General features: G+C 34.5%; 1 protein-coding gene across 7 annotated transcripts in view; it reads left to right on the top strand.

Moving 5' to 3' along the window:
• The window catches only part of CTNND2 (catenin delta 2), a 1,127,657-nt gene that overhangs the window by 661,511 nt on the left and 449,511 nt on the right, over nt 1–16,635 (top strand). For all 7 annotated transcript variants that reach the window (XM_043973915.1, XM_043973925.1, XM_043973939.1 and 4 more), the window contains one exon: nt 7,651–7,845. In XM_043973915.1, coding sequence (XP_043829850.1) covers nt 7,651–7,845 — 195 coding nt within the window. The remainder of the gene's footprint in view (nt 1–7,650; nt 7,846–16,635) is intronic.

Below are 16,635 nucleotides of genomic sequence, written 5' to 3'. Positions count from 1 at the left end.
CCATAAAGAACAACACAAATTTATGATCAATCTCATCCTTTTTAATTTAATTTAATTTAATTTTTCAAGCAGCGTAATCAATTCCATTAATGTCCTACTCCAGGGGCTTCTTGTGGTATGGACACACCTGTCGGTTACTGGAGGATAGGCTCATGGAACATAAGCAAAATCTTATAAGTCCTAACAAGCCAAGAAATGTCTCAAATATGACCACCTCGTGGTGTACTGTATTTTTCTCAGTATTATTTAAGAATACAGAGTTTCATCCACAGGTTTGCCAAGGCATGATGACATTTTTTTTTTTGCACTTGTTCTCAAAGGGTATCAGCTAAGTTGCAGAGAAGGTATGATTTGCTTCTGTCTAATGAATTCCTACATCAACAATATTATAGATCTTTAAAGTAAGAACAATCACCTTTTCTTTTTCTACATGTGGAAAACACCAAGAAGTCCATGCTTATGAAAGTCAGTGAAAGACTTGTGGTGATTAGAGTAATTTCCTGTAGCATCAGTCTCTTTTCTGAAGATTGTTTAAGAAATTGGAATTCAAACAGGTCTCAAGTTTCCCAATAGATTTAAAGATCATTATCAGTTCCTTTTAGTGGAAATATTGTTTTCTTTGTGAAGCAGTCATAAATAAGGAGAATAAATTGGACCACAAAGTCTTCTCTGGGCCACAATATCCTGACCTTTAATGAGAATGTTTTCTGTAGTGGGTATATATGTTCATATTTCCTTAGGCTGTCTTTTGAAAAGGTATCAAAATTAGAGAAGATTAGGAAGAGAAAGCGTGATGTGGTATCCCAGAGTAAGAGGACCTCATTTCAAATCCTGCTGCTGCTGTTTGCTGGTTATATGGGATATTAGGCAAGTCACTTAGCATCCTTGGGATACAGTTTCCTTATCTGGAAAATGGACTAGATGGATTAAGTGAGCTCGTTGTATTAGATGACTTCTGGAGTCCCTTCATGCTCTAGGTCTGTGATATGATGATGACACTTTTCCTGTGCCCAAGACCATGTCTCTACCACCCCCCCCAAAAAAAAACAACAAAAGTAGATCTGTTGTTTCAGTGTTTTGATTGTATCAATTTTAATCGAAGAGTGGCAGCTTGGTAGAGTGTTGGTCTGTGTCAAGGCAGAAATACCTGCGTTTAAATCTTGGATTTGAACCAAATTAACTGCATGCCTTTGAAAAAAAATATTTTTAGTGTCCCCAGACAACACTCTAAAGTTATATGCTGATTATAATGATTCTGATGTGTATCATTGTTTTCATGGGGCTTCCATTCTAATGGGGCCGACAAAGATGAAAATAACTGTATAGAAATATAACACATACAGATAAAACAGAGAGTAATCTTAGAGAGGAAGACAATCATAGCTTTGGGAACTGGGAAAGGACTCCTGCAGAGGATAGGATTTGATCAGAGTTGTGAAGGAAGCCAGGGAAATTCAGAGGCAGAGGTGAAGAGGAAGAAGGCCAGAGACACAGAATCAGACAAAATATTGTATTTGCATCGAGGAGAATGCTTGTGTCTGGAGGGGAATAAAGTTTAAGAAAACTGGAAAGATAGAAAGGGACAAGTTGTAAAGAGTTCTAAGAGATCTTGGGGGCACCAGGAAACCTCTTTAGAAAAATCATTTTGGTGGCTGAATGGAGGACGAATTGGAGTAGAGAGAGATATGAGATAGGGACACCAATTTAAAAACTAAATTTTCCTTTTTAAAATTTCTTCACATTGCTCTTATGGGGTACCACCTATCGCACTAGCACAGGTATGTACTTATTCCAAAGTTGATTCTTTCGAATTTGATTCTTTTGTTTGTTTTCATGTGAGGTGCCTAAATCATTTTCATATAGCTGGCAATAAAACAAGGACAGGTCTATATGTGGGTGTGTCACAGTCTACCATGTAGTTCAACCACACAGTGGTAACAAGAGAGGCATAATAGGAATTCAATCCATCAGGCACAATTAAGCAACTAGACATCTAGCTATGAGATCAGTAGCAATTCATTCAAGTATATTTTGACATTAAATTAAAGTAGGTGATGTTGGTCATCTTGTTCTTGTTAAATAGTTTAGATATGAATAGACTGAAAGTCATATGTGGATAGATAGAAAGACAGGTGATTGCTAGATGATAGATAGATGGATGGATGGATATGGGGAGAGAGAGAGAGAGAGAGAGAGAGAGAGAGAGAGAGAGAGAGAGAGAGAGAGAGAGAGAGAGAGAGGAAATCTTTTCAAGGCAAAAATGAGATTTGGCATTGCATTGGATATGTTGGGTTATGGAAAGTGAGGCGTTAAGAATAACACCAACCAGGCTGATCAACTTGACTAGGAGTCTTTAAATAAGGGTATTGGATTAGATATAATTTCTCAGGCCTTTTCCATATCTAATAGTCAGTGATTCTGTACTCATAGACATCATTGCTCTACTGGTGTGAAAACGTCTTTATAATGTTGGTATAATTGGTTCAATGCTATTAGATAGATGATTTGGGAAGTTTTCTTTTTATAGGATCATAGAATTTTGGAGTGGGAAGAGATATAAGCAGCAATCCATAACCAAAAATATAATTTTGACTGTAATTCATCAGAGGTTGAGATGTTCATCTAGTTTTTTTCTTAGAGACCTCCAATGAGGAGGACCCACTGCTCCCAAGGCAGTCTATTCTACTTCTTGATAGTTCAAATTATTAGGAAAGTTTTCCCCCTTATATCATGCCTGAATTTTCCTTTTTAAAATTTCTTCACATTGCTCTTATGGGGTGTAAGAATTGATTGTGATTTGGGGGACCCCATCTTTGGCTAAAATTGAAAACCCTCAGGTGAGCCCTCACTCCCTCCACCCAGTGGGAATATGCATGGAAAACCTGAGCCCCAGCTCCCTCTGCCAAGGAAACCCCGTGCCTCGGCTGACCTTGGGCGCCGCCTCTAGGGGTTGCCAGTGAATTGGCTTGGGATGTGTGGGTGGGCGGCCCGGGTTTCCTGTGAGAGAAGGGTTTTTTATTGGGGGGGGGGTGTAGAGAAGAGGCGGGAGGAGATGAGAAGAAGAGAGGGAGAGAGAAAAGCATTCATGGTAGCAGGTGAGGACATGCAGGGGGATAGAGTTAAACGAGGAGCAGCTGAGTCCAGTGGGCAAGTTTACAGGTCATATTTCTTGCTTGTCTTTGTCCCTATTTCTAAATTTGTTCCCATATCAATAAACCCTGTGGGTTTTTTTTTTGTTTGTTTATATGAAAAGAGGCTTTTTAATCTCATTTCTTATCAGTCTGGGAGAAACAATTGGGAAGGGGGCAGTGTGGAAGAGAGGAGGCTTGGGACCTAGAGGCCCACCCATTGTTTTCTGAGTTCCAGTATTGCAGCTAGCCCCACAATTAATTCTTCCCATACTAAATTTGGCCCTTACAGATTGATGGCCCATACAGGGCTTAACGAACCTGGGGGATCTTTAAAAAAAAAAAAAAAAACCTTACAGGGGTCAAACAAAATAACTATCTCTCTCCCACCAGATAGCATTTCAAGTACTTGAAAGACAGCTGTCATTTCCCAGTTCACCTCCTCTAGAATTTTGATTGATCATTGCACAGTTAGTGTTCTTAAATCTTTTGAATTTATTTTTTTTGCAATGTTGCAATGCCTTTAAGTTATTTTGGTTCTTTTCTCATCACTGTAAGTTCATACTCCCAAGGATTCTCTGAAATAATTTCCTTGGTTATTTCTTACAATAATATTCCATTATAAGCCCCAAAATAAAATTCTGTTGTGTTCAAATACCACACTTTGTTCAGACATTCCCCAATTAATGGACAATCTTAAATTTGTGTGTGTGTGTGTGTGTGTGTGTGTGTGTGTATTCAGCACATTTTTGTCCATTTCAGGTAAGAGTAAGGCCTGTTTTTGTTGTATATTCTTCTCAATTAAGCTAATTATGAAAAATAACAAATTCTTCCACATTTCTATACTAGTAGGGACCCTCAGGACAGAACTAATCCATCGGTGATTTCTTTTTCTTAAGGAAATTCCTAAATACTTTTTTAAGACATTAGGTTTCAGGAAGACCAATCATCTTTAAATCAGTTCTCTTTGGCCCATTTTCCAGGTTGCTTGTTTTTGAAATCAGATGTTTTTGAATTTCCTTGTTTTCTTTAGTCAATCTTGATTTTGTTCTGGTATTTCTTGCTATCTTATGGAAAAGGTGATTTCTATTTAATCTATCCTAGTTTTAAAGAGTTCATTTATTGATTATGGTTTATTTATTGATTAGGGCATTTATTTGCCTTTTTTTCTATTTGTCCAGGGCTTTTTATTTAATTTTTTTTCTATTTTGCTTCATTTCTTCTACATGTTCATGTAGTCCTAGTAGAAAATCCAGTTTTTTCCCTTTAAGTGTCCACCTCAAGCCATTACAGATTTTCTTTTGGAATATCTCTAGATTTGTAATGATTTTAAAAGCTGATTGATATTGTCCTTAATTTATTCACATTTTCAACTTTTCTCTGAGTCTGGGCCAGGCTTTGACTCCTGGTATTTTGGGCAGTGTTTAAGTCTGTCATGTGCGGTCTTTCCCAGTTCCCTTGGATTCCTGCACTAACTTTTCACTTCTCAGGGTTAGTTTCTATAACTAACACACACACACGTCCAATCTTTAAGGTTCAGGGCCCTGATCTCTTTTCAGGAGAGAGGGTTTAAAGGTATCAAAGCCTTGGGCTTGGGTTCTCTGTCTGAATAGTCTATCACTCCTCTAGCCACCACTTTGTTCTTTAGGGTTCCTCCCCTGTGTCTTTTTGAACCACTCTTGTGCTTTTTCAGGTGTCACAGCGTTTGCTGCCATGAGCAGGTGTCAAAAGTCTCTTGCCTATATTGCTGGTTGGTGAGGTTCTTATATCCCTGTGTAGGTGCTGGCTTTTACCCCCCTCCCCTTTTCAATTGCCTTGGACTACTGGATAATGTCTTGCACAGTTCTGCTGCAGAAGAAGTTACTATAGTTTTAAGTGACTTCCTCAGGGTTACACAGCTTGTAAGTGTCAAGTGTCTGAGGTTGGATTTGAATTCAGGTGCCCCTGAATCCAGGGCCAATGCTTTATCCACTGTGCCACCTAGCTACCCCCCCTCACTGGATTTCTTGATCATTATTTTGTCTGGTTGGAACTTCAGGATTTTCTTGGTGTAAATAAGTGAGAGCTACTTTACAGACAGACATTTTTGCAAGAAGTCCCTAATCATATTATGAATAAAAGTTTCTATTATTATGGAATACCGTCAGGCTTCAGCTTGATGATTTGTTTGTTCATGTGGCCAATAGCATGATCCATAATGATAACTCCCAATGTTCAAATAATCAAAATTTCCAATAGAATAATTTGGGTCTTCATTGTTTTTTCTAATGATGGTTTCTAATGGTTATATAAACTTCACTAAATAAGGATTAAACATTCTATGATACATAACTATAAATTAGAAATGAAAAACAATGCTCAATGAATGCATTGGTTAAAGAAAGTTCCTTTTCAAGAAAAATAGTTTCCATGAATCATCAAACATTGAGGTCATGAAGTTATCTTTTCTATTGTATTACCAAGGGAAATTGTATGAGAATTTTTCTTGCGAATCTAACTGAAGATGAAAGACATCTTTTTAGAATGGATTACTTTCATTCTGTCTAGAGTTAGGGAGGAATGAATTGATACATTTTTAAAAGACCATTTTAAATCATCCTATAAACACATATGAAGAAACTCTTGGTGTGACCTCTCTTTTTATTCTCTCTCCTTCCTTTATTCACATAAATATATACAAAAAACAGATGACCATCTACAGTAGTGAAACAACAAAATTATTAAAATGATATTTTATTACATGTCACAAGTGCTTTCTGTAACAGATACATGTGTGAAAAAATATATACATATATTAATATCTTGTTTCCATAAAGTAGTATACCAATGAAAGGAAACAATATTCATGGTAATTCAAATATGCAAAAATTTGTTTAAATGACAATACTTTGAGAATTTGTCTGTGGTATAATACCTTCCCTATAATTGCTGACTTCCTTGGGGCAAATGAGTGTGCATATATGTGACCAATAAATGATTAAATAAGTTGATTTTAACACAGACACTGCTTTAAAAGATCCACATTCTATTGCATCATTTTTTAAAAATTTCTGGACAAGAGACAATAATGAAACAAATGTTTTAATTTGACTCAGAAAATATCTTCTTGGTATGTTTAATAAATTGCTGTTTTCAACATCTGGATAATCATGACTGCTTTCTCATATCTATTTACAAATGAAGCCATCTTTGGAATTTTTGGCAACATAGTCATAAACTTCAGAGATACCATGAATTGGCAGCAGTGACTATACTGAAGGCAAATCGGGGCTCACATCTGCACCTACAAGAACGTAAAAATGAAAACAAGCAAATAAACATGTGACTAGGCTAATATTCAGCTTGAGCTTGGCACTTGATAAACCAGGTGCAATGAACCTAATTATGCAAAACAATTATTTTTAGCTATATAATTCAGCTGAGAATTATCTAAATGGGAATTTATTGAATTACTACAAAGAGAACGGGTAAATAAATTTCCTTCTCTGTCATTTATTTGCCTTTTACCCCAAACACTCAGCAACTTTTAGGAATAGCGAATTTGTTGAATTTGTTCACTTCTCATGACTGTGGCCAACCACTTAAAAGCACATACCCTGTTGACTTCTAATTTGTTAGCCTTCCTAATTGTGCCATCCATCTCTTTCTGTAATTTCAAGGCCTTTGCATGATCTATGTCTTACACATTCCAGGTCACAATATCAAAATAATTACATGGCAGAGTATATTTTTCACTATTGTAAAAGAAAGTGATGAAAGTAATAACATTTAATAACTAGTGAGTTGCAAACTTTACTTCATAATTATTTGATTAGCAAGTAAGTTGTGCATCATTTTCTTTTTTCAGAAAGCTGAAGATTAGATCCTTCATTTTCAGGTAGCAGCAAAAGAAAATCATATTTTTTTCAGCTTTTCTGTTTCTTTAAAACATTTTCTCCTTGAATATCAGTTTAATTTATTCATCCCCTAGGAATTTAGACTATAGAAAGCCCTAGATTGTGGTTCATTCACAGTGGAAGAGAAAAATGTTCATGAAGAAAAATGCTCCATCAGTCTTCAAGAGAAGCATTAAGATGATTTGCTTTGGTCATTAATGCATTTATACAACACCTGAAGTGATTTTTGTGGTAAATTTTGTGTAGAAAATACCCAGGCCAATTAGGAATGTGTTTTTGCCCTTTTGTTTTATCTTTTTTGTTAATTAACTCCTTTAGTGAGGATTCTAGCCATCTTAGTGAGATTGGGAGAAAGTGGTTTTATTGGCTTTGCACAATAACTATCTATCTCTTGGAATATTATCTTCCTTATGGGAAAATCAGAAGTAAGGCAGCTGGGGGATGCTGATAAGCTGATTAGCTTGACTCATTGCTGTCATTTCATGTTATTTTCTGCACATTTCAACAATTCTCTTCTTTAAAAAATTAAATCCCTCCAAACTTATTGTTCAAATATGCCTTTGATGAAACCAGTTTTGTTGGTGTGGTATTCTTTTCCTAATTCTTCTCTGTTTGTTCATTTGCAGCTGGGTCTCGAGCATCTTACAGCAGCCAACACAGCCACCTTGGCTCTGAGTTGAGGGCATTACAGTCTCCAGAACACCACATAGATCCCATTTATGAAGACAGAGTATATCAGAAGCCCCCTATGCGGAGTCTCAGCCAGAGTCAGGGGGACCCTTTGCAGCCAGCCCATACAGCCACCTATCGCACTAGCACAGGTATGTACTTATTCCAAAGTTGATTCTTTCAAATTCGCTTCTTTTGTTTGTTTTCATGTGAGGTGCCTAAATCATTTTCATATAGCTGGCAATAAAACAAGGACAGGTCTATATGTGGGTGTGTCATAGTCTACCACATTGTTCAACTACACAGTGGTAACAAGAGAGGCATAATAGGAATTCAATCCATCAGGCACAATTAAGCAACTAGACATCTAGCTATGAGATCAGTAGCAGTTCATTCAAAGTATATTTTGACATTAAATTAAAGTAGGTGATGTTGATCATCTTGTTCTTGTTAATAATTTATTTATTAGACATGGAGAGTAAAAATTTAAATGCAATGCTATAAAGCATATTGCTTTTATATTTTTATAAGATACTCTTATTTTTGGAATACTAAAGGTGGAAATTTTCACATATACTTTGTTTATAGTTAGTTTCAAAGTTGTATGCCCATAGTTAATATAACAAATTCATCTAGTTAAAGGAATGATCTTTATTTGCATTATATTAACAAATGGGCACACATTCAAATCCCATGGTACACGTTAAAAATGAGTGCCTTTCCTCATGATATGCATGGAATAATTTGTTTGGTTCACTTCTCACATTCAAATGTGCTGTAACTAGTTAGCTAGTAAGTTAGCATGTAATTTAAACACATGTTAATGACATTTTAAAAATATTTTATCAAATGATTATATATTTATTGTTTGTATTCACTTTTAAAAAATTTCTAATGCTGCATATTGCTATGGACAGGTCTTAAAACTTGGGATAAGTAATATTAGTATCTAGAGTTTAGCAACACAGAGATCTATAGAGTATAGAGTAGGGGAAAACACCTAAAATAATTTTGATTTATCACTATATGTACAGATGTATAGTACTTTGGTTAAAGTGCATTGTAATATCAATTACATGTTTTACATTGTCAAGTAAAAGCAGTATTGATATTTGATTATCAACATTTATAATTCAATATTATTGCATCCTAAGTAGAAACAGACAAAATATTAATTATTCTTCTTCAAGTTCAACAATGTAAAATTTACTTATGATTATTAATAATCTAAGGTTTCCACATAAATTAATAATTATTTTCCTGTCACTTTCTGGCCTAATGTAACCAAATGTCTGTCATATTTAAAAGGCCAGTTCTGATATTAACATTTGATCTTGATTAATAAAGCATTTTTCCTTTTGTACTTTCTTATTTTAAACAAATAAAATAAAATTCTGTAAACTCTATTAACTTCCAACATTGACTTTCAGTAATAATTGGTAACTATGAATTGACATGCATATCCTCATAGTATATCATCTTTAATGATGGGGACTTTAATAAAATGTTAGATATTGTCAGGAAAAATTCAGCTTAACTGTATCATTATTAAAATCATGAAAATAAATTTAATTTTACTTTTAAAATTATATTCCTTTTTTGCAAGATCAGTAGAAAAGCATCTTTTTAAAAATATTTCATTTCACATACATGTCAAAATGTCTTCTCACATATCTGTGCTGGTTACTGGCAATGAGAAATTGCTAGGATCAAGTCATTACCATTTTTACGGCTCTTCCCCGATCTTCCTCCGGCAATTTGAAGTAACTCTGAACTACTCCAGATGGTTTGGATTGAGGAAATTTTCAGCACTCCATGGCTTGTCTACTCTTGATAGAACTTGTCTAGCAACTGAACCTAGAATCCCAAAGATGATAATATGAATACATTGACCCTCCTCTCCCCAACTAGATTCCTAATTGAATCTAGACATCTATTCTCCTTTCTCCAACTGAAGTCTTGATCTAATCTAGAAATAACGTTGGATTTATACCTTCAGTACTTTTTCAGTATCAATCAATATTCTTTTAAAAATACAGAATTCCAAAACAAAACACAGAATTGCTTTCCTAGGGCTTTTCTAGACCTCTCAAGAGCATTACTGAATCAAAGTAGATATAGATTAATTTTATCCTACAAACCTAAGTCCCCTGATTTTTCTCTGGAATTTGGAGCTAGGGAAAAAGGCTGCCTAACTAGAGTGACTCCTAAGGCCCTCAGCTGACTAACCAGTTACAGCTAATTAATTCAATGCTACAGTTAATTTTAGAACACTTACCATTTCCCTTGCTTTGTTTTAGGCCCTGTGAGAAATAAAAAAAAAAGGACTATCACCAGATTTAATTCAGAAAATAATATGTATATGTCTGAAAAAATGAGAAAATATTTCCAATGTTTTGGAACTATGAGACTGTGATTTATAAGTACCTATAAAGCAGTATGTTATACAGTTTACCTGTAAATGTTTAGGTTTTTTTAAAAGAAATTCTCAGTGCCTTCCCAGATTGGGCCTGAAAGGAATATAGAATTTGGATTGGCTGAGAGGAAAATGATTGGTCCCATCCCCATAAATTCCAGGCAGGAAGAACAGCATGAGTAAAAACACAAGGTGGCCCGCCTCAGACATTTGACACTTACTTGTTGTGTGACCCTGAGCAAGTCACTTAACCCCAAATGGAAAAACAAACAAACAAAAAAACCCCACAAGGTATGGGGTAAGGGGTTGGGAAAGAAATAGACTAGTAAGAAGAATGAACTTAATAAAACAAGCTGTTAAGGAGCCCATCCATAAAAAAACAAAACAAAAAATGAAGTAATGAATTAGTTTACTTGATTAAAGGGGTTTTACTTGAGGGGTAACTTGAAGATTAAGATGAAAAGTTAAGAACTGACCTGGTAGGAGGTGTGCCAAAAACCTCCATGCTATGCACACATTTTCAAATCTCAAGACTATTTTGTCTGATACTAAATTCCAATCACTGTAAATTAAGTTTTAAACTTATTTGAAGCAAAAAATGAAAGTACCATCTTCCACAAAAGATTATTATAGGTTTGTTGATGTTTGAGTAAATCACTGATTATTTGCGACCTGACTCCTGCATACAAAGTGTTGTAAAAAGTAGCAGGGGAGAACACAAAGACACATAAAAATAGCCTTGTGACTAACCTAAGAGTTTTTAATTGAGTCTGAAATAATTTTTATAAGTTTAAAATTATCTGAAACCTAAGGGATACAAAGTAAATAACAAAGTGCCAAATGAGTAGAAGAGCCATTAAGTATTTGGGGAATTCAGTAGGATATTTCATAGTGATCAACCTGGCTCTCACTGCCTAGAAGCCATGTGTTCTGATATTTCTCCTGTCTCCCATGGTTCTCTGGCTCTAGCCCACAGCAATAATGTGCCACAATTGTAGGTGGTATCCCTTATACCCTGGATCCATTTAATCATTTAGTTGGATTAGATTTTACAAAGGAATGCTTACTTCAAAAGAATAGCAAGGGTAAATATACAAATTTCCCCCTAATACCAATATATATATAATCCCCGCCCTCCCAGCCCCATGCACCACCTCAGTCTCTGGGAAAGGGAAAAGGATTAAGTTTACAATTTAGGTCATTCCCTACGTGACACATTCCCAAGTTCCAAATCCCAAACCCCCACCTTGAGCCTGAGTCTCAGACACCCCCAGACCTTGCTGACTGCACAGCAAGACTTGAATCTTGGCTGCAAAATCACATGACTTGATTCCAGGTCCAGTGGAGATTCCACCAGCTGTGCCAGAAGTGAAATAACAAATGAAACAGACCAAAGAGTAACCCGTAGACCTTTTCTCTGGGCCACGGGGCCTGTTTTGGCTTTGCAGTCAATTGAAAGAAGCTATTCCCACCCAGAGAGGAATGCAAACTATTCTTCTAGAAGCTGGTCCCACCATTCTAGGTGATCTGAGCATGTGCAGCAATTCAAAAATTCAGAATTAAGAATAAAATTTCATTTATGATATTAGATTTGAAAAAATAGATTTATTTTTAAAATATATCTAATGTCCATAAGCTAATTATTTTTATGTGAATTTCATTAAAAATTAATAGTAACTCTTGTAGTGCTAATGAGTAAATATATGAAAATTCTCTCATTAAAAAAAAAAGTCCAGGTCCTTGAAATAAATGCATCTAAGCCTTAATCCTGGCTGTGTTGTAGGTTATTCTTCTGACATGGTGACTTTGTCACTCAAGTGTTCCAGAAGTCTGGATTAGATGTTCTAGAAGGTCTCTGCACCAGCTCTAAATTCTATAAGCCTATGAATTATTAGATCAAATAAATATTTGTAACAAAAAAATGAAGCTTGCATCTTGGTGACTTTTCTATTCAAGCAATTGATAGTCCCAAAAGGAATTCATATGTTACAAGTACTGGAGATTATTCCTTAATGATTGACTCACATTATTGGGTTTTTTGTTTGTTTATTTGTTTCATATAATTAAATGCCATGCTGTTACAACATCTATAGTTTAATAGGAGCTACTTTCATAAGTGATAATGCATCATATTTTATGTCAAGTTAATGGATATGTGAGGGGGAAAAAGAAGAAGGGGAAAGACATACTTATAAACAGAAGCTAGATAGACTCTAAAGTGCTTACAAAAAGGTTACTACTAGAACTCAATAAACTTAGTCAATTATTCTTCCAATAAGGAAATGAGTAGGACTAAATAAGTATTAAGTTATTGTTATTTCTGGTGTTGTTAATAACTGCTGACCACAATACCCAGACTGTTTATATTAGTCTGAAATGGGACAAATCTATTTAATATAAACAAATTTTATAAACTAAATTGTGACATTGACTAATCTCCTCATAAAATTCTGCATTTTCCTCATAACTTACTTATTGATTCCAGACTTTTTTTTCAAAAGCTGTTTTAAAAGCAAATGAAGGGGGAAGGTAGGTGGTGCAGTGGATAGAGCACCAGCCCTGGATTCAGGAGGACCTGAGTTCAAATCTAGCCTCAGACACTTGACACTTACTAGCTGTGTGATCCTGGGCAAGTCGCTTAACTCCAATTGCATCAACAAAAATAAAATAAAATTAAAAAAAAATGAAGACTTAATAACATTTGCATAAAGTAGAACAACTGAAAAGAAACTAGTAAAAATTACTGTTATTGTGTACATAAATATAAATATACAAAGCCAAAAAGGTAATACCTATGTAGTTATGAGTTTCAAGTACACATCATATAAAGTAGGTCCTGTTTAATACCAAAAAAAAAATACATTAGAAATTGATATTTCAGTTAGATGTTAACAGTATCATGTATATGTAAATATATGAGTTTGTTACATTTGGATGTGATTATAATTGTAAATTCTATTGGTTCAATCCTACAAGCTCTTTTAAATATGCCTATTAGCTTTTATGAATTAGGGATATTCCTTTATTTATTTATGTGTTATTCCTTTATTTTTATTTATCTGTCTGTCTATTTATTTATTTTGGGGTGGGGCAATGAGGGTTAAGTGACTTACCCAGAGTCACACAGCTAGTAAGTGTCAAGTGTCTGTGATGAGATTTGAACTCAGGCCCTCCTGGATCCAGGGCCAGTGCTTTATTCACTGTGCCACCTAGCTGCCCCTGATGTATTCCTTTAGATATAAGGTATCAATCCTAAATTTCTTCTTTCTGAGATATTAAATATAAAAAACACAAGTTTACATGTGACCCTTTTGGTATTACAAACATATAATATTTTGAAATATTATAGTGCATGCTTTTAACTACAAATTTCATGAAGACTTTAATTTCTAGGTAGAATATCAAGATTATTCAGAATTCCTAATAAGAATTATATTAATTTCTGAGTATTTGAGCATATAATGCTATCAAGCTCATCATAAAATGCTATTTAATTTACAATTGGGGGAAATTCAAATGAAAAAATTCCCTGAAATTATTCTGATTAATCAAAAGATTAATTTAAAACAATTGACTAATATAGGTTAAAATAAGTATCTTCCATTTACAAAGTAACTTGAAATTTGAGACTTATCTGGTCTATAGAATTGAATAAATAATGTAAATCACCAGGCAATTTCAGTATTTGGTTTCAAAATTTTAGAAAAAAATCAAAGTATGATTCATTAAAAAAATTCAGCTCTCTGAATCAGTTTTTTCCTTTATTTTTACTAGAAATTTTGGATACTTATTAACCAAATAGATTTTTGTTTGGTTTATGACTGTAATTTCTATAGAAGTGTTAAATCCAAAATAATATATATTGCAGAGAGACCATTTCAGAGCTTTCTCTTAGTCCTTATGAGTTTTCTTGGCTGTGTTCAGCAGAATACTAATTAACCCTGGACACAGATTTAACCTAAAATGTGATGATAAGCTATCTACTCCCTTCTCTGAGATACAACTCCACAATCTACTGATATTGTAAAGATCTTTAGTGATGCATAAAAATGGTTTTGATATAGGGAAATGCAGTATGATATACCTGGTTAACCAAAAGTACACTATAATTGATGGAGCCACACAACAAAGAATTTACTATAGAAGCTTCATTGCAAATGGACAAATGCCTTTCTGAGGTTGGGGAAAATTAACATACCAATATTAGAGGAAACCTAATGAAAACATTCAGTTTATATTGGGAGGGGGCCTCTCAATGTGCACAATATAAATAAAGAATAAATGTCTTACAGGATTGATCACATTCAGTTAATATTGTAAAATGTAACTGCTGAAAGCTTTTAATTGGAATCCACCTTACATTGGAACCCTTTGACATAATATCAATGCGATGTAATATGCATCACTCTAAAGCTGCCAATAAAATGATATCTCTATTCCAAAGAAAATACAATAAGGTCAGAACTCCAAAAATGAAAGATCACCTCTGTAACTATTCTTATCACAGCGTACTTTGTTTTTGTGTATATATTTTGAAGGAAATACAATTAGCCCTAAATGCTAATTTTGAAAGAGGATTAGAGAAACAACTGTGTATATCATTGAATGCCCCCTTGGATAGAGCAGATAAAATATTGAATACTTTAGGCAGTGTTATCTTCTAGATCGAAACCTGGCCTCACAATCAGGAAACACTGGGTTCAAATCTTGGGTATGATCCTAGGCAAGTCACGTAATCTCAAATCTCTTAAACTCAAAGCATCGTTTTGAAACTACAAGTTGCAAAGTATGTGCCGACCTGCATTGACAGAGGGAATTTCCTCACCCCATAGTTTCCCATACTAATGAAATCACAGTCCATCCACACACCTAACTCCATCAATAGAAGTGTGTGTGTTAGCATTTGGATATGAATGAATTTAGTATTACAAGGAAGATATTAGTGATACTTTTGGAAATAACCAATGAAAGAAAGATGCACAAGGATATAGCCAGGATAACATAAGCAAATTTTAGCTTTCAGCCTGCACATTTTGCCACATGACAAAATGATGCAACAGGTAGGACTTACTAATACAGCTACCTGACTTGTTATAAATACTACAAAAACTTATATAGAGAAAATACAAACAACAGAATATTTTTCTTTGCTTTTAAACAACACTGGAAATGTCCCTTTCAGCTACTTGAATCTGCCTGATGCATACACTGTGGTTACAACTTTTGCTAGCTTTGGTTTTTTGTTGAACAAATTCATGAGAGACTCCATGAGTGGCATGAAGGAAAGAACACTAGACCAAGAGTCAATAGGCCTGGATTATTTTTCTTTTTACCCTTTTTATCTTGGACAAAGCACTTATCCTCTCCAAATTCTAGGATTTTTTTTGTTTTGTTTTGTTTTTTGTAATCTGCTTATATATCTGTCTGGCCAACATCACAAGGGTTTTATTGGGATAAAATGAGACATGAGTTGTGAAAACATTTTGAAAATTACATTTCTATCATCTTCCTCTTCCTGTTGCTCTCTCTTTTTCCTATCAGTCTGTCTGACCTTAGGCAAGTCACTTAAACTTTTTTTTTTAAGATTTCTCATCTATAAAATGAAAATAAATGCATTACCTACCTCAAAAGATCACTATGAAGACGGTATGTTATAATACAAATACACATCATTTTTTTGTTTGAAAGTTAGACAAACTTGAATATATCTAAACCCTAATTTCTCATTTTTCAGAGGAAACTAAAAAGGTCACATGGGTAAATAAGAGAGTTAAGGTTTGAAATTGGTCTAACTCCAAGACCAGTGACCTTTCCACTAGATCATGCAACCTCTCACATTTTTTTGCATGGCCGTGAGGGCTAAGTGTCTTGCCAGGGGTCACACATCTAGTAAGTGTCAAGTGTCTGAGGCCAGATTTGAACTCAGGTCCTCCTGAATCCAGGGCTAGTTCTTTATCCATTGTACCACTTAGCTGCCCTCTAACATTAATTTTTAAAGCAATTAACAAACTTCACGTTCTTTCCAATGTTTGGACAAATTATAAGCAAAAAAAAAGTCTAAAATGATTTTTGCAGGTATCAATTGGAAAAAAATCTAATTTCAGTATGACTCTTAAAAATGCCTTTTTATCTTCCTTTCCATAATAGACAGCTAAGAAATATCCTTAGATTTCCATTAGAACCCTTGTCTCTCCCACTTGCCTTTATGTCCTTCTGTTTCAGTTGTTTAAAAGGTTACATTACTTTATTTTTTCTTTGGACATTCAGAATTTATTCCAATTTGAGTTATACTCATCCTTACACTATCTTCTTGCCCATACACTGACCTGGCTCTTTGGATAAAATCTTTATAGAAATTCCCATTCTGTGATCCCATGTTCCCCACCTCATCCAGTTCCCTACTTTTAAAAAGAGGACTTTACTACATTTTTTTTCTGGTTGAACCAAAGGACACATAAATCTAAAGTCTGAGAAATATCAAAATTAAATAGATGAAACAATTGAGGAAACAATCTCAGAAAAATTA

The sequence above is a fragment of the Dromiciops gliroides genome, chromosome 1 (genome assembly GCF_019393635.1).
Source record: "Dromiciops gliroides isolate mDroGli1 chromosome 1, mDroGli1.pri, whole genome shotgun sequence".
NCBI classification, from domain to species: Eukaryota; Metazoa; Chordata; class Mammalia; order Microbiotheria; family Microbiotheriidae; genus Dromiciops; species Dromiciops gliroides.
This window is presented reverse-complemented; position numbering and strand designations above follow the sequence as displayed.